Source organism: Nelumbo nucifera, chromosome 3, assembly GCF_055504915.1.
Source record: "Nelumbo nucifera cultivar China Antique chromosome 3, China Antique-T2T, whole genome shotgun sequence".
NCBI classification, from domain to species: Eukaryota; Viridiplantae; Streptophyta; class Magnoliopsida; order Proteales; family Nelumbonaceae; genus Nelumbo; species Nelumbo nucifera.
The window spans coordinates 98722992-98747041 of record NC_142651.1 but is presented as its reverse complement, the minus strand read 5'-3'; the positions used below and the strand labels follow the sequence as shown (position 1 = coordinate 98747041).

Below are 24050 nucleotides of genomic sequence, written 5' to 3'. Positions count from 1 at the left end.
TGCTAACCATGGTTGATTGATCAAAACCAGAATTTTTCATCATCACATTTCTCCTGCTCTCTTCCCCTGACACAAAGGCATATGCTGGGAGAGTAACACTGTCCCTGGAAAGAATATACTGTCTTGCAATATCATACTCGGGATTAAGACTAGCAAGAAATTCAAAAACACTATACTTCTCTAGGAGCTTCTGGTAGGCAGCTGCATCCTTAGTGGTTTCCCAAACAACTATCTCTAGATGGTCAATCTCCTGCCACAGGGTTTTAAGGGCTGAAAAATAAACAACAATAGGTCTATCTCCCTACCTTGTAGCAATAATCTGATTTCTCAACTAATAAGTCCTAGCAACATTCTCCCTCTGTGAATAGGTTTCTGCAACCTCATCCCATATTTCCTTAGTTGTATTTGCCCACAAAAAATTTTTACTTATATGGGGCAGCATCGAATTACACAGCCAAGTCATCACCATATATTTTTCCTATACCCACCAGGAGCTGTTAGTTTCGAGTTTTACTTTTTCACTAGTGATATACCCTAACTTCCCACGAGCACCAATGGCCATCTTTGTAGATTGTGACCATTCTAAGTAATTTGAACCATCCAACTTAACTGTAGTAATGATTCTAGCCCCAAAAAGGTCTCTGGTACCTCCTTCTACTGGTCCCATTTCACTCCTAGGCTTGTTTTCAACTCCATTACCCTCCATAATTATCAAAAAGGGGGTAGAAGGTTACTGTAATATGCAAGAATATCAAATGAATCACTTTTGGTACCAACAACACCCTTCTGGTGCCCTAGATGGTCCTCCCACAAAAGATTCCTTTTTTGCGGGACGAGAGAAGAGGCAGTCGTTCTCTCCAGAAACCTCCAAAACAGGCAGGACTTGAACCGCCCCCCTCAGAAAACTCCCAGGAACCCTAAAAAATTAGGGCACCACTTCCTAGGTCAAAATTGAAGAGTCCAACGGAAACAAGACTCTCCCCCTTTCTCCAGTTTTTTCTGATTTTGATGGGAAACCCTAAACCAGCTACAGGGCAAAACAGATCCACCAAAAAAATCCAAAAACTGGGCTTACCTGATCTTCGATCAGCCTCTTAAATCACCAAGCAGTCGGCCGATCTAGGGCTGCATGATAGAACAGCTCAAGAAACCTTCGGCCTGCTCTGGTACCAAGTAGAAATCACTGATTGCAGTTTTAAATAAATTCCTTGTGAAGGGAAAGAAGAAGATGATGAATAGTTTCAGCAGTAGAGAAGAAAAGAGTAGAAGAAAAGGAGTAGGATGTCAACCAGAATTGAATTAGTTTTGGCCGCCAACCCCTCTTTGTATTATATACTCAACTTAAAAGAATAAGAGACTACAAGAATGCCCTTAGTAGGGCGGCTACTTAAGTAGCTGAACAGTTGCAACTTAAAAACATAAACTAATGGGCCTAAAGCCCAACAACTTCCTAACTTAACAACTTAAAAATAAGAAATAAATAACTGAGCCCAATAACTAGAAATCGGCTCAACTCAACATTTATCAAAAAAAAAACTGTACAAAAGTTTATCATCCACAAGGCATCAATAATAACTGTTATTTAGTTTTGGTCTACATTCCAAGGCACCGAGCCACCAACCACAATAATATACGCTACTTTTAATTTCTGAACAGTTCCAAAATTTGTTCATGAACTGTTTACAAATGAAAACATTTTACAGCAGCACTCTAAAGCCCTAAAAAAATCAATATAATAAGAACATTAGAACCATAATTTCTTGGAAATTCACAGTACACAGCAATTTAACGGCTTTCATGTATAGAATAATTTTTCGAAATTGTGCAAGTTTCTTATTGTATTGGTTTTTTACAAGTTCTTATGAACTGAGACATACATTGATATCAACTATATCTTCCAAAGAATTTTGATTCTCCAATGTCTACCTATTCCTTCATGGAATGGTTGTATTGATCTGTAGCCTGTGTAGATGACACATGAAACGAAACTGTTGCTTTTTTATAATCATATTATTGCATTTTAGTTTTCCATAAACTTCAGCCCAAAAATGAATTAATTTTCAAGAAAATTTGAAATTATAATGATTAAAAAAGAAAATCTTAAGTGACTTCATTCTAACATTTTATAAATAACAATGAATTCATTTTAGATGGTGAGCTGTGAAATGTAAAGGGAAACCACAATGAGATCATTTCATCTTACTTTGTGTTCAAACCTGTCAGTGCAGTTCGAACTAGAGAAGATGAACAGATTTGGTGGTGTGCCACATAATTCAACCACACCAAGAAAATGATATTTATATTAAAGAAAAATACAAGGACAATTCTGTCCCTAAAATACAAGAAGTAATACACAATAAAGAATAAAAGAATGTGCACAATGAGCAAGTAAAATTACAACTTTAACCCTCACTCTCCCTGTCTCAACAATGGTAAGCAATATCACAGAGGTTCGGCAAAATTTCCACAAAATCTCCCCATTTTGCTCAGTGGCAATACAAAATTTTCCAAGAATCTTTTTATCCTAATATTTTCAATATTTTGTCGATATGTTGGCAATGTTTCAGATTTGATTGATAAATCATACATTTAAGCTGTGTTTTAAGACTCAAACCGGACACAAAACCAGAATGCTTACTAAATCACGGGTCAAACAGTGACCATTAGTTGCATAAAAACCATATATAATAGATTTTGTAAATTAAAATAGACATGAAAGTGGCGGCTAGATGGTAAAAGTGTTGGTTTTTGATATAAATGGCCAGGGTTCAAATCTTTCAACTTGTATTTTTTCAAGGTATAGACGCATTTAATTATGTATTAAAAGAGGCAACAATAAGCACAGAAAACAAGTTGGATTGATGGTTTAATGCTAACACTTGTAATTAAGAGAACTTAGATTCAAATATTCTTACTGTTAGAATGCTCGAGTCAGGGGTATTTTGGTCATTCTGGTGTATCTTATTGAAAGTGAAATGTCTATTGTATCTGAGTTCAAGTTATGTGTCCCATCTTCTATGAGGGACAACATTGTCTTTCTTGTAACTTAAGTTTTATGAATAAAAGTCAAGTGGGTCGGCTAGGAGAGTGTAACTTTCACTTTTCTCTCTTCTAGTCTGGCCGAACATTCTTCTCCTTCTTTCTCTTTTCTTTCTTCTTCCTTCTTCTCTGCTTTAACCTAGAATCAACTAGGGTTTATTCACATGGTATCAGAGCTGTAAGGTCGTATACTTATTTTTTTCTTGTTGCTGTTCTCTTTCTGGGTTCGCCGCCAACTTTCACAGTCGTCTTCTTCTTTTTCGATTGACCTGAGTGGAAGTTCGATAAGGGGCTGAAAAGGAGCTGTCGTTTTGTGGGTCTGGAGGTGAGAATGCCTCCAGTCGTTGCTGTGGTGGTTGTTGAAGTGGTATACTAAACCCTCTATTCAGTATCGAAGAGGGCTGAATGTGGACAGGTATGAATACTACTGTTGTTTGTCCAAGTAAGGGACTGTAAATGTTTTCTTGTTGCTTCAAAAGTTGGTTGTGGTGATGCTTGGTGCGACTGATATGCATTTCAGTCGTATTCCTCTGCATTCATCTTCATATGTATGTTGAAAGAAGAGTTGTCGACTGCTGAGGTTCACAACAGCAGTAGTTTGGTGGTGGTTGTGTCGTGGTGATTGGTGGTAGTGGTGGTTGGGTCCTAGACCTTGTGTGTAATCAGTTCTGCAGTGTGCAACCCAAGTATTTGATGTGAAGACTGAGTGATTTCAGCCTTAGTGTGTGGTGGTGAATGGTTTTGCAGTGTGCAGCCCAGGTGTTTGATGTGAAGACTGAGTGATTTCAGCCTTAGTGTGTGGTGTGTAATGTGTATTTAAAGCTGGGTTTGGTGGTGCTATAAGTGAGATAAGCCGTGTGAAAGAGTGTGTGGTTGTGTTGTATACTTGAAGGTGAAATAACGGAGATGGCTTCTTCCGTAGATGGGAATGACAACAAAACCAGCATCATGCTTTCTTCAGATTATATAAGTGTTCAAATGACATCCATCAAGTTGAATGGTGAGAACTATGTACCATGGGCAAAATCTGTGGAGGTGTTCTTGAAGGCCAAGAGGAAAGTAAAACATGTGAGGGAGGAGAAACCTTCCTTTAATTCTCCTGGGTTCAGTGATTGGGAACAAGATGATGCACAGATAATGACATGGCTTTGGAACAGCATGGAACTAAAGATTAGTGTGAACTTCATGTTCCTAGATACAGCCAAAGAGATCTGGGATCATGCTAAAAAGTTGTACTCTGGACAAGACAACACAACTAGGGTATATCAGTTGTACCAAGAGTACTTCAATTTGAAGCAAGGAAGTCAAAGCTTAGAGGAGTACTATGCAAGTTTGAGGAACATCCGCAATGAGCTAAATGTGTATCACCCTCTAACATCAGATGTCCAGATCCAACAAAAGCAACGTGAACAGCTTGATGTGACTAGGTTTCTTGTGGGCTTGAAGGTTGAGTATGAGCCTGTCAGAGCACAAATATTGGGGGGATCAGCTCTCCCTTCACTTGAAGAAGTTTTTGCCCGTCTCAAAAGGACATCCATTGAGCCGGTGGAACATTCTTCCTTCTCTGATAGATCTAGTTTGGTAGTGACTAAAGGGAGTGGCCGTGGAAGTAGAAGTGGTGGTGGCAGCAGTGGCCCTCCAAGCAACCGTGGTGGACACATATTTAACCGGGCTAGTGGCCGGACTGGAGGCCGAGAGTCGGGGGGAGGCCGTGGAAGAGGAAGGAGTAATGCTCAGAGAAAATGTACACATTGTGGCTTACAGGAGCACACAGTTAATTTCTGCTACGATTTGCGTGGTCCACCCAACACTTGGGCTAACCATGCTACATCTAAGAGTAGTAGCACCATCACTGAAAGCCAGCAAACTGTCCCAACCCCCTCCACACCCGCTTGTGCTTCCGGGCAGGAAATGGTGATTGTACCACGGGTAGTGTATGAGCAGTTCCTTCAAACATCTCAGCAGAACATAGCTACACTTGCCCATTCAGGTATGGCTTGCTTGGCTTCCAAAGCCTCACCCTGGATCATTGATTCCGGAGCCTCGGACCATATGTCTGAGACTCTTGATATATTTTCTTCCCTTTCTCGCTCCTCCACATCTCAGTCAGTTACTCTTGCTAATGGTTCTACATCTATTTGTGGTGTTGGTGATGTTGATTTCTCCTCCATGTCTTTAGCATCTGTTTTATATGTTCCTAAGTTTCCGTTTAATCTTATGTCTGTTAGCAGATTAACCAAGTCTCTTGATTGTTCTATAACCTTCTATCCTTCTTCTTGTGTGTTTCAGGATCTCAAGATGGGGAAGAAGATTGGTGGAGGGCATGAAGCAGGTGGTTTGTATTACCTTGATGGTGGTGGCCCCCCAGTGGCTTTTCAGTCGTCTCTTACTCCTCTCCAATGGCACTGCAAACTCGGTCATCCCTCTCTCAAGTCTTTGAAGCTACTAGTCCCTTCGTTGAGTCATCTTTCATCGTTAGATTGTGAGTCATGTCAGTTGGGAAAACATCATCGAGTCTCATTTAGTCCAAGAATTGATAGTCGTGTCTCTAGTCCCTTTGCTTTAGTTCATTCTGATGTATGGGGTCCAGTTAAAGTTGTGTCATACAATGGGTTTAAGTACTTTGTAATCTTTGTTGATGACATTTTAAGGATGACATGGATCTACCTTATGAAAGACTGTAGTGAATTGTTCTCTATTTTTCAGAAATTTCATGCTGAAATACGCACTCAATTTGGTGTTCATTTGAAAACACTTCGCTCCGATAACGCCAAAGAGTACATCTCCTCACCATTTCAGCAATACCGAGAACATCATGGAATAATTCATCAAACTTCTTGTGCCTACACCCTGCAACAAAACGGTGTAGCTGAACGGAAAAATAGACATCTTCTTGAAGTTGCTCGGTCCTTGATGATCAATATGCATGTCCCAAAGCATTTTTGGAGTGATGTTGTTCTTACATCCTGTTTTTTGATAAATCGGATGCCCATGTCAATCCTTGGAAGTCAATCCCCTTTCTCCGTGTTGTTTCCCACTTTGTCTCCCTTTCCTCTCACCCCAAGAGTCTTTGGTTGTGTTTGTTTTGTTCAACACTTGGGGCCTGGAGTAGACAAGTTAGATGCTCGAGCTACGAAGTGTATTTTTCTTGGCTACTCGAGGACTCAGAAAGGGTATAAGTGTTATAACCCAAAATTTCATAAATCGTTTGTGTGCTCTGATGTCACCTTCTTTGAATCAGTTCCATTTTTCTCAGATGTCGGGGTCTCTTCTTCTCCCTCCGTGGTTCCTCTTCCTGTACCGGTTATGGACCCTCTTCCCATAGCTCCCATTCCTACTGCAGATGCACATCATATGCCTGTTACTACAAAGAAACCGCCAATTACTCAAGTGTATACCCGCAGAAGTGCTTCGGCCCCTCCTCCACTTCAGCACCTGTCGACAGATCCTGCTACTGCCCCTTCTCCCTCAAATCTTGATCTTCCTATTGCTTTGCGGAAAGGTAAACGTACTTGTACTTCTCATCCCATTTCAGACTATGTTTCCACTGCTCACCTTTCTGCTTCTCATTGCAAGTTTATATCATTACTCTCATCGGTTCCCATTCCCAAGACTGTACAGGAAGCCCTTAGCTCCTCAGGGTGGAGGCAAGCCATGGAAGAAGAACTCTCTACTCTACAACATAATCACACGTGGGAACTCACCACCCTTCCTCCTGGTAAGCACACTGTTGGGTGTAAATGGGTCTATACAGTGAAGCATCTTCCTGATGGCAGTGTGGAACGATTGAAAGCACGGTTGGTGGCCAAGGGCTATTCTCAGTTATATGGTGTGGACTATATGGAGACATTCTCTCCTGTGGCTAAAATTGGTTCAGTTCGGGTGTTGAACTCATTGGCTACTATGTATGATTGGCCTCTCCTACAACTTGACATCAAAAATGCCTTTCTACATGGTGATCTTGTTGAGGAGGTGTATACAACCACCAAGGTTTGTTGCTCAAGGGGAGGCTGGTAAGGTGTGCAAGCTCAAAAAGGCAATCTATGGACTGAAACAATCTCCTCGTGCATGGTTCGGCAGGTTCAGTGAAGTGGTGAAGGCCTTTGGGATGAAACAGTGTCAGGTTGATCATTCTGTGTTCAGCTATAACTCAAAAGATGGAAAAATCTTGCTAGTCGTGTATGTGGAAGATATTGTCATAACTAGAAGTGACAGCAATGGAATTGACAGACTGAAAAAATTCTTACAGGATCACTTCAATATGAAAGATTTGGGGAAGCTAAAGTACTTCTTAGGAATAGAAGTTGCGAGGTCAAAACAGGGGATCAACCTATGTCAGAGGAAATATGTTCTTGATCTACTTGAAGAAACAGGGTTGTTAGGTGCTAAACCAGCAGAGACTCCTATGGAACTCAATGCCAAGCTAAGTGTGGATGCAGGTGAAGAGTTTGATGATCCTGGAAGATACAAAAGGTTGGTGGGAAAGTTGAACTATCTGACCATTACCCGACCAGATATATCATTTGCTGTTAGTGTGGTGAGTCAGTTTATGCAACATCCCCGGGTTCCTCACTGGGAAGCTGTTCTGAGAATTGTTAGGTACCTAAAGGGTGCTCCAGGTCGTGGTTTGTTATACCAAAAGGGAGGAACTCTTGAGATAGTAGGGTACACAGATGCTGATTGGGCTAGCTCTATATCAGACAGGAGGTCAACCACAGGGTATTGTACCTTCCTGGGTGGCAATCTTGTAACATGGAAGAGCAAGAAGCAAACAGTGGTGGCAAGAAGTAGTGCGGAAGCAGAATACAGGGCTATGGCCCATACCACATGTGAACTAGTATGGCTGAAGAACCTACTACAGGAGATGGGTTTCTCAATTGACAAACCCATGAAACTATACTGTGATAATCAAGTTGTTGTTCACATCTCATCCAATCCTGTCTTCCATGAAAGAACTAAACATATTGAGGTGGATTGTCACTTTGTGAGGGAGAAAGTGATAAGTGGGGTAATAACTACATCTCATGTGAGCTCAGGAAATCAGTGGGCAGATCTCTTCACAAAAGGATTGTCTCGGGGAAGAATAGATTACATTTGTAACAAGCTGGGACTATATGATATATACTCTCCAGCTTGAGGGGGAGTGTTAGAATGCTCGAGTCAGGGGTATTTTGGTCATTCTGGTGTATCTTATTGAAAGTGAAATGTCTATTGTATCTGAGTTTAAGTTATGTGTCACATCTTCTATGAGGGACAACATTGTCTTTCTTGTAACTTAAGTTTTATGAATAAAAAGTCAAGTGGGTCGGCTAGGAGAGTGTAACTTTCACTTTTCTCTCTTCTAGTTTGGCCGAACATTCTTCCCCTTCTTTCTCTTTTCTTTCTTCTTCCTTCTTCTCTGCTTTAACCTAGAATCAACTAGGGTTTATTCACACTTACCACTATTTTAAAATTTGTAACACTTTAGTGACCCAGGTGGGTCGTGAAAACCAGCTAGGTTGTTGAAACCTAGTCAGTTTTCAATGGTCCTACTAGGTCTTGACCAGTTCTACCAGTTTTTCAGAAAAATGAAAACCGGGGGTTTGATAGACCACTTAGGCTCGGCTAGGGCAGGTAAGATTGATAACTGAAAGCTTGAAATTCAAGGTAAGCAAAGAAGAGGTCAAGGGCAAAGGGCATAGAAAAAGCAAGGACAACAAACAAAGAGACCAACCAAATGCAATAAAGTATGGTGCCCAACCAGAACCCATTCTGGTTCCTGGGTTGACTGGTCCGACCATCCCATCTGGTCCAAGTCTTAAAACACTACATTTAAGGTTTAAAATTTTAGAATATTATTAGAAACTTCTAATACTTCGTTGAATTCATCATAATTGACATACTATTTTGATATGACTCACTTACTAAGTCACTATAATTCAAAAGAAAAAGAAAAAGAAAGAGACGTGCAACTATAAAAAAGAAAAATGTTAAAATGGAAAGAAAATGACACACATAATGTAGAGAGGACAGATAAAAGACTGACAAGGGGGAGATGGGAAGATATCTAGTTAAGTCTCTTATCTTCTTTTGTTTGATCTATACAGTGCTTTTCTTTTTCTTTTTTTTTTTTTTTTTGAGCCTTCAAATGCAAATGTACAGTGCTTTTCTTTTGTTTGTACTTTTTCTAATGATTCCTTCAAGGTTTATTAACTAATTCCATGTTTTTAGAAAGTTTCACTGATTTTTTAGATTTCCCAAATATCTTAGCAGAATTAATGAAATACCTCTGAAATATCTCCATCTATGCATGGTGAAACATTATGTCAAAATTGTAAACCATGGTTCAAGCAGGCTTTTAATTATAAAAGTGAAATAATATAGGCAAATGACTGTGTTTGCATTTCCAGAAGTTGGTGTTTCAAATGCTGTGAGGACATATCAAAATAGGTATGTGTCATATTACCTGGTGTCTAGTTTAAGTGTGCAACTATTACTTCTTTCAAAAGGATAAGATCAAAACCTGAAGAAGTGGTAAGCGCCCAAAACGAAGTGGTTCAGATCCTCTCCAGAATTCCTCACTCTCAACAGTAAGCAAAGCAATGTCACATTCAATACCTCTAGCTAAAACCTGTAAATCATATCACAGAAGAAATAATTAGGAAATCCACAATTTTCAATAAGAATTAAAAATATCAAGGTTGAACCACGTTAGCAATCGCTCAAGTACATTAACACCTGCAAGTTCATATCTGCAAGCTGTTTTGCCACAAATATAGGGAAATTCTTGTGGTTCAACAAACAATTGTATAAATCAATCAGCCATGACAATCCCCTTCCCCCCAACAAAACATATTGCTCAATATGCAAGAATGATAAAATAAGGAGATTATCAAGGATCGAACATGAAATTAAATCCAATTATTAGATGGAAATATGGCAAGCAAACAAACAGGAAATAGCTCCTTTCTCAATTACAAAACACTATTGAACAAAAGATGGGGAAAGAATTTTTTTATAAGATTGATACAAGGATAAGTACCAATCAAGAAAAGAAGGGGAAAGAAGCAAGTTCTACTAAAATATGGCAAATATACAGCCAATAAATGCATTTATTAGGTCCTATAAATAGATCCGATTTTAATGATAAGTTCTACAGAACCTCTTCAGAAAGTCCATCACTGGAGAACTGCCATAATTATGAAGTTTTCCCTCACTGGAACCAAGAGGGATAAAGACACGTCCTCATGCAAGAGAGAAGGCCAATTGAACATGGCAGAACCTTCTAATTATTTGGTCCAAGATTGATGCCACCAGAGGAGGTTCTAACTATATTTGAGGGATACTCTATGGCACTAAGGCCCTTAAGCTATCCCTGAACCTGAATCACCATCTGTAAATCTCCCTCTACCTTGACTTTGTAACACTAATGCCCAACAAAGTACATCAATTGCAAGACTTCAGGAGGAGCAACTCAGCTTGAACAGAATCACCGTAGACAATGTCATTGGTATAAACCCAAAAAATCCCATGGCTCTTGAATACGCCTCTAACCCTTGAAGGTCCTAGAATACCCAACAAGCAATAGAGGGTATACAAAAACATAAGAACAGTGTATCTGGATGCAGAAGAGAAAGATAGGTAGAACATCTTCTCTCTATATCCTCCATGCTAAAATTCTGAACTCTTCCCTCGTGCAAACCCAATGGCCCAACCCCCCCCCCCCCCCGAAAAAAAAGTCACCATATTCCACTAAGGTTCCAGATGTCTGTTCCACTCCATTGAAGATTTTGGAATTTGTATCTTCCCAGACTGACCATAGAATAGCAGCTCTAGACATCTCACTTAATTTTCCTCCTAGATGTTTGAGGTGAAAATACTATATCTTACCACTTGGCTCCTGCATTATTAACACGTGACTAGAGCATTCAGTTAACTCCATGTTATATTCCTACAATCGGCTCACCACCCCTTCCTTTTTTAGCAAAACATAAGTTTTCTTTTTCCTCTTTTTATTAGGTCATTTCTTAGATCTTAACACAAGGTTTAAAATGTCGATGTCGATGGAAATGTCGCTTACCAAAATAAAGGACATATGTCAGAAATGTCGGAAATGTCGAGGGGAAATATTGTAAAAATTAGAGACATTGTGGAAATACTATGAAATATGTGGAAATATGCAAAGTTATTTTGTGAAATGATAAAAGAAGCATTAATACATATTTCTAGACTATTATCTTATTCCCAACCATTATATAAAGCTAAGAAACTAAGATCAATAAAAAATTAGTAAATGGCGACTTACTGATTTATTATGCATTTTGATGTTTTTACAAGGTTATCTGATATTTTCTTTTCCTATTTTTAATTCTGATTTATTATAAATGCTAATATAATTATTTCACACTAGTAAATAGAAATACATTTATTTTGATTTTTTTAAATATTAAAGTTATAATACATTATGTTTTATTATAAATTTAATAAACTGATTCTCCTTTTTGTAGTATTAAGATTATGATAAATTCTGATTTCTTATAAAACTTAATGAATTTATTATGATTTTTAATACTAAATTTATAATAAATTATGATTTAGTATAAAATTTATTAAATTTATTCTGATTTTTTATATTAAATGTAGAATATGATTTACTATAAAATTTAATAAACATTTTCTGATTTTAATAAATATTTTAAAAAATACTAACTAGTTAATATTTTATTACTTGAAAAATATTTTATGTTTTATATTATAAAGTAATTAATTTATTCTTTTGTTTTTATATTTTGTTAATTCTTTTTTATAAATATTTTATTTGAAATATTAAATAGAAATTATTAATGGAATAATCTTTATTAATATACTGTATTATATTAATATAATATACTAATATATTATATTTTTAATGTACATTAGTCGACATTAGTCGACATCTTGTCGGCATAATAGGAAAAACTGTATTTTTTTTTGTTATTTGGACCGATTTGGTCGAAATTTCCAAATATAGGAAATGTCAACCGACATAATGTAATTTTTATATTACCATCCATTTTCATGTTGGTGAGCCTCGACATCGACATATGTCGGGCAACATTAGCGACATTTGGCGACATTTGAAACCATGTCTTAACCTAAGTAGCATGATAATCATCATGATCACAAATATGAACCAACATATCCTGTTTAAGTAGGTATGGCAGCAAGAATCGTGCCTATTATGCTCTGCCAGAGACCATATTGTTTGTTAAAGAATGAGCTAAATATATCTTCAGCTTATAACAACCTAGTCCTTGTCAGTGCAATGACTGCTTTTTATTCTACATGGCAATGTCATTGGAGTTTACTCTTATCTCTCACCAATTGATGCTACCCCTAAATTCTCTCTAATGCACTTATTTCAACTATTATCTCTCCCAGTTTTTACCACTCATTTATTTCATTTTCATCTCTGCTGCACACCTTTTATGGATATGTTGTTTCTTGATCCATAAAATGAGTGTGGTGGAGAAGGGGATGTTGGCATGGACATGTGGTAAAACTAAGATGGATAAAATTTAATATTCAAGTAAATATTGTCAACATTTTGCAGAGGATCATTCATCTCCATTCTCTGCCTGCTTTACTAACATTTTCAGTGAAGTGCTTTTAGAAGTTTGAAAAGTTATGACTAATTAATCCGATTCATTAATGTTCATGTTTTAATATATCAAATATGAAAGTTGTGGCATGTCATCTTCCAGAAACATACAGATAGAATGAGAAATATCCTGTAGAGTTAGCCTTGGTACAAGGCACATCCTGCCTATACCATTCTTGGCCAATTAAGGGGTGCTCTATAGTGTGGATATTCCATCGATCAGTTGATTTTGGAACACAACACACCCATTGAATGTTCTTTTGAGGGTGTGGCATGTTTTAAAACCATCTATAGATGGTTCTAACCACAAATTTTCTGTCCACGGTAAAATACCATGGTTCTGTTCACACAACCGTGGATTGAATTTATTATATACCATCTTAAAAAAAAGATGGTGTTTGCAGATAACACAACCACACCACATTACAGAACACCTCATGGAGTGCACCGTGGTTCAAACCATGTCATTCCAACCATACCACAGCAGGGATAGGAGATTCAACCACACTACTGTACCAAACGTTTCCCTAATCAGCTATGGCTCTTTGGCTGATACTGACCTAGTGGAACAAGATGTTCCCTCTGGTCACCAGAGATCTAGCCTCATTTATAAAATGTCTAAATAGAATTTTTTTTTATTTTTTGGGATGGTGGAGGTATTTTGGTCATCTTGTTACTTTTCTTCCATTCTAGTTGGCGTCATAGTTAGGCTATGTATGAATTTTCTATTATAGTATAAATATTATCAGAAGTTAAGTAGTTTTCTTTGGTTTGAAGTTTACCAGTGGTATGATTATAATTGTGAATTCTTAGTCTAAGGAATTCTTATAGCCTTGTGCACGAAGTGGTAAGCAGTATTTTAAAAGTGCAAGATGCAAGAAAAGCACAAAGACGTTCTAGCACCCTAGTCACAAGGCGACGCATGCATCTTTTTGAAGCAAGCTCAATTTAAAAAAAAATAACAGTAATACATGAAAAATGCAAACCCAATTTTCAAAATAAGTTAAATGTGTTGTTAGAATGATTTATTAATTGTTTCTGCTGTTATAGTTTATGCTGTCAGTCCTAGAGTGTTGTCAGCTTGTTTACTGCTTTTTTTATTATTGTTTTATTAGGGTGTGCCGCCAGGGGCAAGCTTGTAAATCCTCATATTTTATTTTTCATCTCCTTAATATAAATATAAGGCTGGGCACCTCCAGCCTACGGTTTTGGCTCCCAAACAGCCGCTCTCTCTTCCCCTTCCTCTTCCTCTTCCTCTTCTCTTCTTCTTCTCTCTTCTTCTTCCTTTCTTCTCTTCTTCCTTGAAGAAAACATGCTATCAGAGAATACTTCTGGGCAATAGGAGGACTCTTCTCTGGGTTATTCCTTGGTCGTAACACCAAGGAAACCCTAGTTGGTGACAACCGATGCTGTGAAGGCTGTGTTATGGTTATGTTCACCATCGTACAGGTGCTGTATAGGGGGTTGTGTACTCCCTTGTGACAGTGGTGTTCCATTCTAGGAGGCAGATTTGTGTGTGCTTTGTGCCCTACGTGTGTTGGATAGTAGAAATAGGGTGGAGATTTATTTCTGTGTACATCAGTGGCTCTTCTTGAACTGTAAAACCTCCCTAATATGGTAACTGATGATTCAGCTTCATCTGGGGTTACATCAACCCGTGGTACAGTTGGCATGAATGCTGAGAATATGTTTTTCCCAATGCCAATCATCCCTTTGAATGGTTTGAACTACCTAGAGTGGGCTAAAGGTGTAAAACTATATATTACAGCTAGGGGAAAACCTGGATACATAAATGGGAGAGTAAAAGAACCTAAAGATGAGACAGCTGAACATGATAGGTGGGATCAGGAGAACAGTATGGTGAATTGGTGATGTCTTGGCTACTTGCAGCCATGAAACCAGGTGTAAAGAAGAATTTTATATGGGCAGAGACTGCAAATGAGATATGGGAACAAGCTAAAACTACCTGCTCTGAGCAAAGACACTATGCCAAGATTTATCAGTTACAGGCTGAATCCTCAACCTATAAACAGGGTGACCGCAGTTTGTCAGCATATTATTCAGCCCTTACTTCTGTTTGGAAGGAGTTGGATCACTATCAAACTATAGAATGGAAGAATAATGATGATGCCAAAGCTTATAAGAAGTTGGTATCTCAACAGTGGGTCTTTGCTTTCCTGTTGGGATTGAATCCTATGTATGAGCCTTGTGTTCTTTCCTGAGAGAGAGAGAGAGATGAGAGAAAGAAAAGAAGAGAGAGAGGTTCGATTGAGAACCAAAGACAAGGGCTGGCGGCTACCAGCTTGTTATTTATATTCTCATAAAATAATAAGATCAGAAATTACAAGAATGCCCCTGGCGGCAATTCCTAATAATAAACAAATAACAAAAAAGAAAAAAAAAAGAAAACTAGCTGACAGCACCTAGGTTGACTAGGCTGACAGCATACTAACAGCAAACCAATAAATAAGTTTCACAACACTCCCCCTCAAGTTGGGTTGCATATGTCTATCATGCCCAACTTGTCACACAACTCATAGTGCCGCGAGTATGGAAGTCCTTTTGTGAGGACATCAGCAAGTTGTTCATTGGAGTTGACATAAGGGATGCAAATTTCCCTTTTTTTCAATTTTTCCCTTATGAAGTGTTTGTCCACTTCAATGTGCTTGGTCCTCTCATGTAGGACAGGATTGTTGGCGATGTTAATGGCTGCCTTGTTGTCACAGTAAAGAGACATAGGATTATGAACAGCAACTCCAAGCTCCCCTAGAAGATTTTTTAACCAAAGAACTTCAGCCACCCCATGTGCCATAGCTCTATACTCCGCTTCAGCACATGACCTTGCTACCACACTTTGTTTCTTGCTTTTCCAGGTCACTAGGTTTCCTCCCACAAATGTGCAATACCCACTTGTGGACTTTCTGTCATCCACAGCACCTGCCCAATCAGCATCTGTAAAAACTTCCACCTTTAGATGATTATGCTTACTGAATAGTAGACCTGTTCCTGGATACTTTTTTAAGTATCTAAGAACTCTCTATGCTGCCTCCAAATGAGGTTTCTTAGGAGAGTGCATGAATTGGCTCAGGACCCCAACTGAATAGGCAATGTTTGGACAAGTCATGGACAAATAAATTAACTTCCCTACTAACCTTTGGAACTGTTTTACATCTTTCAGAGGTTCACCATCACAGTTACCCAATTTATGATCAACATCCATAGGAGTATCTGCTAGTCTTGCACCTAACTTGCCTGTGTCTTGTAACAGATCAAGAGTGTACTTCCTTTGAGAAATGAAGATACCCCTTTTTGAGCGGGCAACTTCAATTCCAAGAAAATACTTTAGAGGACCTAGATCTTTCACTTCAAATTTAGATGCAAGGAATTGTTTCAACTGTTGTATTTCTGAACTCCAATTTCCTGTGATGATGATATCATCCACATACACTATCAAAACAACAACTTGTTCCTGACATCTATTTACAAAGAGTGTGTGACCGAACTGACATTGCTTGAACCCTACTTGTTGAACTGCCATATGAAACTTACTAAACCAAGCCCTGGGAGATTGTTTCAAACCATAGAGAGACTTTCTTAGCTTACACACCTTATTCTCACTTTCCTTGGCATAGAATCTCAGGGGTTGAACCATGTACACCTCCTCCTCTAGGTCACCATTTAAAAAGGCATTCTTAATGTCTAGTTGATACAATTCCCAAGATTAGCAACTAATGATAGAAGAACTCAAATTGAGTTCAACTTAGCTACTGGAGCAAATGTCTCATCATAGTCAACTCCGTACACTTGAGTGTACCCCTTGGCTACTAATCTTGCTTTATACCTTTCAATTGTCCCGTCCGCCTTGTATTTAACTGCAAACACCCACTTACACCCCACTGGGTCTTTCCCCCTTGGAAGATCTACTGTTATCAGTGCAGTGATGGAAGAGAAAAGAAGAGAAGAGAGAAGAGAGAGAAAAGAGAGAGTAGAAGAGAGGAGAAAAGATTGAGAGTCAAAAAGCTTGCTAGTGGCGCCAGCTATTTTGTTATATATACTAGGGTGACAACAACGAAAATAATAAAAGGGTAAAAGTACAATAGTACCCCTGTGGTACTATACTTAGGAAAATAAAAACTTTCAACACTCCCCCTTAAGTTGGGACATAGATGTCAATCATGCCCAACTTGTCACATAAATCATGATGTTGTGAGTGGTGTAGCCCTTTTGTAAAGATGTCTACAAGTTGATCCTTAGAGCTCACATAAGGAGTACACACTTCCCCTGTGACAACTTTCTCTCTGATAAAGTGTTTGTTGACTTCGATGTGTTTAGTTCTACCATGCAGCACTGGATTAGCAGCAATGTTTATGGCTGCTTTGTTATCACAGGATAGGGTCATAGGTCTGTTCACTGAAAACCCAATTCACTCAACAGATTCTTTAGCCACATAATTTCAGCCACTCCATGAGCCATTGCTCGATATTCAGCTTCAGCACTGGATCTAGCTACTACATTTTGCTTTTTGCTTCTCCAGGTAACTAGATTTCCTCCTATGAAGGTACAATAGCCACTAGTTGACTTTCTGTCATTTAGGGATCCTGCCCAATCTGCATTAGTGTACACTTCAACTTTCAAATGTTCGTGCTTTTGAAACAACAAACCAGCACCTGGGAACTTCTTAAGATATCTAAGAACCCTTTCTGCTGCTTCAAGGTGAGTGGTCTTGGGAGCATGCATGATATGGCTAAAAACACCAACTGCATAAGCAATGTCGCGGCGGGTCATAGAAAGATATAACAATCTTCCCATAAGTCTCTGAAACTGTTTCACATCCTTGATAGGTTCACCTTGGCAATCACCTAATTTGTGGTTTGGATCAATAGGGGAATCAACTGGCTTCACTCCCAATTTTCCAATATCCTGGAGTAGATCTAGGACATCCTTTGGGAAATGAAGATACCCTTTTGTGAGCGAACAACTTCAATTCCAAGGAAGTATCTTAGAGGACCTAGATCCTTTACTTCAAACTATGTAGCAAGAAAAATCTTCAACTTTTGGATTTCATCCTTCCAATCGCTAGTGATAATTATATCATTAGCATATACTATCAGAGCAGCAATTTTTCCTTCCCCTCTTTTCACAAACAATGTGTGATCAGATTGACATTGTTTGTATCCTTTCTACTGAACCGATGCATGGAACCTGCTGAACCAGGCTCTCGGTGATTGATTCAGCCCATATAATGACTTCTTCAACCTGCACACTTTCTGTTCATTGCCTTGAACCCGAAAACCAGGGGGTTGTACCATGTAAACTTCATCTTCAAGGTCACCATTCAGGAATGCATTCTTGATATCAAGCTGATGTAGATCCCAGTCAAGATTAGCCGCAAGGGAGAACAGGACTCTAATGGAGTTCATCTTGGCAACGGGTGCAAAAGTCTCTGCATAATCAACTCCATACACTTGTGTAAACCCCTTTGCCACTAAACGATCTTTATACCTCTCCACCGTGCCATCAGCCCTATGTTTGACTGTGAACACCCATTTACATCCAACTGGATCCTTTCCCTTAAGAAGATCTACTAGTTCCCATGTGCCATTTTTATGTAGAGCATTAATTTCTTCCTTCATAGCATTTGTCCATTTAGGTACTGAAAGAGCTTCTGCCACATTCTTGGGGATAGGAACACTGTCAATGGAAGTAGGAAAGGCCCGAGAAGAGGGTGAAATGTTTTCATAGGAAACAAAGTGGGAAATGGGGTGTTTAGTGGTGCAAGATCTAACACCTTTCCTGTGAGCAGCAATAAGAAGGTCAAGGTCATTAGCAACAGAGGTATCAATAGTAATAGGGTCAGGGACATCGATAGGAACCAAGATACCTTGGTGAGTATAATCCGCCCCCGAAGAATTTGATGGCATTGGAGGTACAACTTCTAGGTTCTCCACAGCTTTTGAACCTGGTTAGCCTTTGTGACGACGAAAGAAGACACAAAAAGGAGGAGGATCAGGAAAAGGAGGGAGTTGAACCAGTTTCTCCTCATTCCTACACTCCCCCTGAGGAGAAACAGGGAAAAAAGGCTCACTCTCAAAGAAAGAGACGTTCATGGAAACATAAAATTTCCGAGAAACAAGATCAAAACAACGGTATCCCTTCTGAGTGAAAGAATACCCCAGGAAGATGCAAGGAATAGCGCTAGGGTCTAATTTTCCACAAGTGGGTGACAGATTTTGGACAAAACAACGACAACGAAACACACGAGGAGGAATGGAGAGAAAGGGAGCCTTAGGAAAAAGAAGCTGATGTGGGGTTTTGCACTCTAACCAATGAGAGGGCATACGGTTGATGAGATAGGTAGCACAAAGGACTGCCTCAAGTCAAAATCGTTTTGGGACATTCATATGTGTTACGAAATTATAGGCTGTAAATATGTAGTATTAGCCCAATTAGGAATAGCTTGATTATAGGAATTATTCTTTCTTTGATTTTCTTCCTATTTAGTATCTACCTTTTTTGTATCTACAAGGCTGTATGATTTTCTTCCTTTTTTGTATCTGCAAGGCTGTATGATTTTCTTCCTTTTTAGTATCTACAAGGTTGTATATATATGTACTACTTTCTCAATAGAAAGACATCAATTTCTTCTAATTCTTGTTCTATCACATGGTATCAGAGCTGGAGACACCAATTCCAGTATAAAACTAATTTCTGGTTTTCTTCCCTCTGCTACCCAAGTGAGCAGCTTTGAATTCTTTACGTTGCCCAAGTGAGCAGCAGCTGCGATCTCTAGGTCACCCATTCCGAGTGACATCTGCATCTCACCGCCCCTACCAGTGGAAGCGGAATCCCAGATCGGCCTACCCACCTTCACCCATCTCTTCTTCACTTCAATCGGGAGAGGGCTTTCAAGTCTGCAACAGGTCGGAGAGTAGCACAGCAGCCTCGGTGTTACTCCTGTGGTGTTTGTTTGCCCATTAGGAAAGTCTTTCTTCTCTGTTCTTTTTTATACAGTTGATATTTCGGTGTTGCCAGTTGTGGTTTCTTGCTGTTTGGGTGTTGCATCTGCTACCGATTCTGTTTTATTGGCTTTGCTGGTTGTTAAAAGTTTATTTTCCTATGTTTATGATGGCGGTTGAACAAAACAACTTGGCTATGCCAAGTGTTATCCCCATTCTGTCTAAGATCACTGAACAAAAACTAAATGGAACTAATTATTTAGACTGGAGTAAGACTGTTCGTTTGTATTTACGGAGTATCTCTAAGGACAACCATCTGACTAAGGACCCTCCTACTGATGAGACCCGCACTGAATGGCTAAGGATTGATGCTCAATTGTTTTTGCAAATCCGCAATTCTATTAAGAACGAGTACGTCAGTCATGTCTCTCACTGTGAGTTTGTAAAAGAACTAATGGAATATTTGGCTTTTCTGTTCTCTGGTAAAGAAAATATTTCCCGTATTTTTTATGTTTGCAAGACATTTTATCGGGCTGAACAACAGGATCAGTCTCTTCAGACCTATTTCATGAATTTCAAGCACACTTCTGAAGAATTGAACGCCTTGTTACCTTTCAGTACTGATATCAAAGTTCAGCAGACTCAACGTGAACAGACGGCTATTATGAGTTTTTTGGCTGGCCTTAATCCTCAATTTGATGGTGCTAAGTCACAGATTTTGTCTAATCCTGAGATTACCTCTTTAAAAGAGGTCTTTACTAGGGTCCTTCGTACAGATACTGGTTCCCATACCTCACCTGTACAACAACCTAGTGCACTTGTCAGTCAGAATAATGGATCAACTGGCCGGTCTCGTTCTCAGAACAGTAGCAGAGGTGGCAGTAATAGTGGTTGGAATGTTGGAACTCAGGCCATAGGAGTAGTTTGCTACTATTGTCATGAACCAGGACACACTAAAAGGACTTGCCAGAAATTGCTAAAGAAAAACCAGAAGTCTTCTGGGTCTCAGTCAGCTCATGTTGTAACTACGGGTGATGCTCCTCATCCATCGTCAAATCAGACCATTACAATTTATGCAGATGAGTATGCGAAATTTACCCAGTATCAAGAGGCATTAAAGAACTCCTCTCAGTCCATCACTGCCCTTGCTGAGTCAGGTAAAACTAATACATGTCTTCTTTCTTCTTCCTCTCAGTGGGTCATTGATTCTGGTGCAACAGATCATATGACAGGTAATCCTAGTCTCTTTTCCACTTTCCAATCACACACTTTTCCTTCTTCAGTCACCTTAGCAGATGGTTCTATTTCTTCTGTCCTTGGTTCTGGCACTATCAATCCCACACCAACACTTTCTTTGTCATCTGTATTGAGTTTACCAAAATTTTCTTTTAATTTGGTATTTGTTAGCAAACTCAATCATACTCTTAACTGTTGTATCTCATTCTTTCCTGATCATTGTCTGTTTCAGGATCTTATGACGAAGAGGATTATTGGTAAAGGACGAGAATCAGAAGGTTTGTACATTTTGGATACCTAGGAACCTCAGACCATTGCCTGTTCCAGTACTTTATCTCCTTTTGAAGCTCATTGTCAGTTACGGCATCCATCTTTACCTTTGTTAAAGAAGTTATCTCCTCAGTTTCATGATGTATCTTCTTTAGATTGTGAGTCTTGTCAGTTTGCAAAATATCATCGTCTATCGTCTGTTTCTCGAGTTAATAAAAGGGCTAGTCATGCTTTTGAGTTAGTACATTCAGATGTTTGGGGACCTTGTCCTATTATGTCTAAGACTGGATTTCGATATTTTGTTACCTTTGTGGATGATTTTTCTCGTATGACTTGGCTTTATTTAATGAAATCTCGTTCTAAGTTGCTTTCACATTTTAAAACCTTTTGTGCTGAAATAAAAACCCAGTTTGATGTGTCTGTACAAACATTGCGAAGTGATAATGCCAAAGAATATTTCTCTGATTCCTTCCAGACTTACATGACTCAGAATGGAATTCTCCATCAATCATCTTGTGTTGATACTCCATCTCAAAATGGAGTGGCTGAGAAAAAAAATAGACATCTTCTTGAAACTGCCAGGGCTCTTTTATTTCAAACACATGTTCCTAAACAGTTTTGGGCTGATGCTGTTTCTACGTGTTTTTTGATTAATCGCATGCCTTCCACTGTTCTAAATGATCAGATCCCTTATAAGATTCTGTTTCCTAATAAATCTGTGTTTCCTGTTGAACCTCGTATCTTTGGATGTTCTTGTTTTGTTCGTGATGTTCGTCCGCAGGTTTCCAATTTGGACCCCAAGTCATTAAAATGTGTCTTCCTGGGATACTCTCGTCTCCAAAAAGGGTACAGGTGTTTTTCTACTCTCTTGAACAGGTACCTTATGTCAGCTGATATTACATTCCATGAACATCTTCCTTTCTTTACTGCTCCATCTACACCTGTGTGTCCACAAGAGGATGATGATCTACTAGTGTATCATGTCACCAGTCCAGACACTAGTGTTGTTCCAATACCCCCACCACCACCTTCTCAACCAAATTTACCTATTACTCAAGTCTATTCTCGACGACCTAATCCTCCTGTGACAAGTCCGGCACCGGTCTCTTCTTCGTCATCAGATCCAATGCCCAGTGATATTGATCTACCTATTGCTCTTCGGAAAGGTAAACGCCAATGTACTTATCCAATTTCCTCTTATGTTACCTATGATCGTTTGTCCTCTACTTCTTGTTCGTTTGTTGCCTCTCTTGATTCTGTAGGGATTCCCAAAACTGTTCACTAGGCTTTATCCCATCCTGGGTGGTGTGATGCCATGCTTGAGGAAATGAATGCCTTGACTGAGAATGGTACTTGGGATCTGGTCGATTTACCTGCTGGTAAGAAAGCGGTTGGATGCAAGTGGGTCTTTGCAGTCAAATTTAATTCTGATGGATCAGTGGCTCGCCTAAAGGCTCGCCTGGTGGCCAAAGGCTATGCACAGACATATGGAGTGGACTATTCTGATACTTTCTCCCCTGTGGCAAAATTGACTTCAGTTCGATTATTTATTTCTCTGGCAGCTACATATGATTGGCCACTTTACCAGCTTGATATTAAAAATGCTTTCCTGAATGGAGTTCTTCAGGAGGAGGTTTATATGGAGCAACCACCTGGGTTTGTTGCTCAGGGGGAGTCTGGGAAAGTTTGTCATCTTCAAAAATCGTTGTATGGACTAAAACAGAGTCCTCGAGCTTGGTTTGGAAAATTCAGTCAGGCAGTAGAGAGGTTTGGGATGAGGAAGTGCAAATCTGACCATACTACTTTCTATAAGCAGCCCACATTTGGCATCATTCTACTTGTTGTATATGTAGACGATATTGTTATCACTGGGAGTGACACGAAGGGAATCTCATCCTTGAAATCCTTCTTGTAGAGCCAGTTCAATACTAAAGATTTGGGGCACCTAAAATACTTCTTGGGGATTGAGGTGGCAAGGAGTAAAAGAGGCATTTTCCTGTCTCAGAGGAAGTATGTTTTGGACCTGTTAACAGAAATTGGGAAACTGGGAGTCAAACCATGCAGTACTCCAATGCTTCCTAACCAGCAACTCACAAAGGATGGAGATGCTTTTGATGATCCTGAACGATATAGAAGATTAGTTGGAAAGTTGAACTATCTCACAGTCTCGTCCAGACATTGCTTACTCAGTTAGTATTGTAAGTCAATTTATGTCCTCTCCTACAGTGCACCATTGGGCAACCTTAGAACAAATCTTGTGTTACTTGAAAGGAGCTCCTGGACGGGGGATACTGTATCGGAATCATGGTCACAGTAACATTGAGTGTTTTTCTGATGCGGACTGGGCAAGTTCCAAGATTGATCGAAAGTCCACTACTGGCTATTGTGTTTTCATTGGTGGTAATCTGGTTTCGTGGAAGAGTAAGAAGCAAAATGTGGTGTCGCGATCTAGTGCAGAATCTGAGTATAGAGCAATGGCACAAGCTTCGTGTGAGGTTATGTGGGTTTCTCAACTCTTAACTGAGGTCGGTCTTAAAGTCTTAGTTCCAGCGAAGCTATGGTGCGATAATCAAGCTGCGATTCATATTGCTTCAAATCCAGTTTTTCATGAACGAACTAAACATATCGAGATAGACTGTCATTTTGTTCGTGAGAAAATTCAACAAAACTTGATCTCTACAGCATATGTGAAGACTGGAGAGCAGTTAGGAGATATCTTTACAAAAGCTCTTAATGGAGCTCGGATTTCTTGTATTTGTAACAAGCTGAGCATGATTGACATCTATGCTCCATCTTGAGGGGGAGTGTTACGAAATTATAGGCTGTAAATATGTAGTATTAGCCCAATTAGGAATAGCTTGATTATAGGAATTATTCTTTCTTTGATTTTCTTCCTATTTAGCATCTACCTTTTTTGTATCTGCAAGGCT

General features: G+C 39.2%; 1 protein-coding gene across 1 annotated transcript in view; it reads right to left on the bottom strand.

The window, feature by feature from the left end:
• The window catches only part of DEG2 (DEGP protease 2), an 89257-nt gene that overhangs the window by 27205 nt on the left and 38002 nt on the right, over positions 1-24050 (bottom strand). The window contains exon 7 of the mRNA XM_010248816.3: positions 9542-9649. Within this exon, the coding sequence (XP_010247118.1) occupies positions 9542-9649 (108 nt within the window). The remainder of the gene's footprint in view (positions 1-9541; positions 9650-24050) is intronic.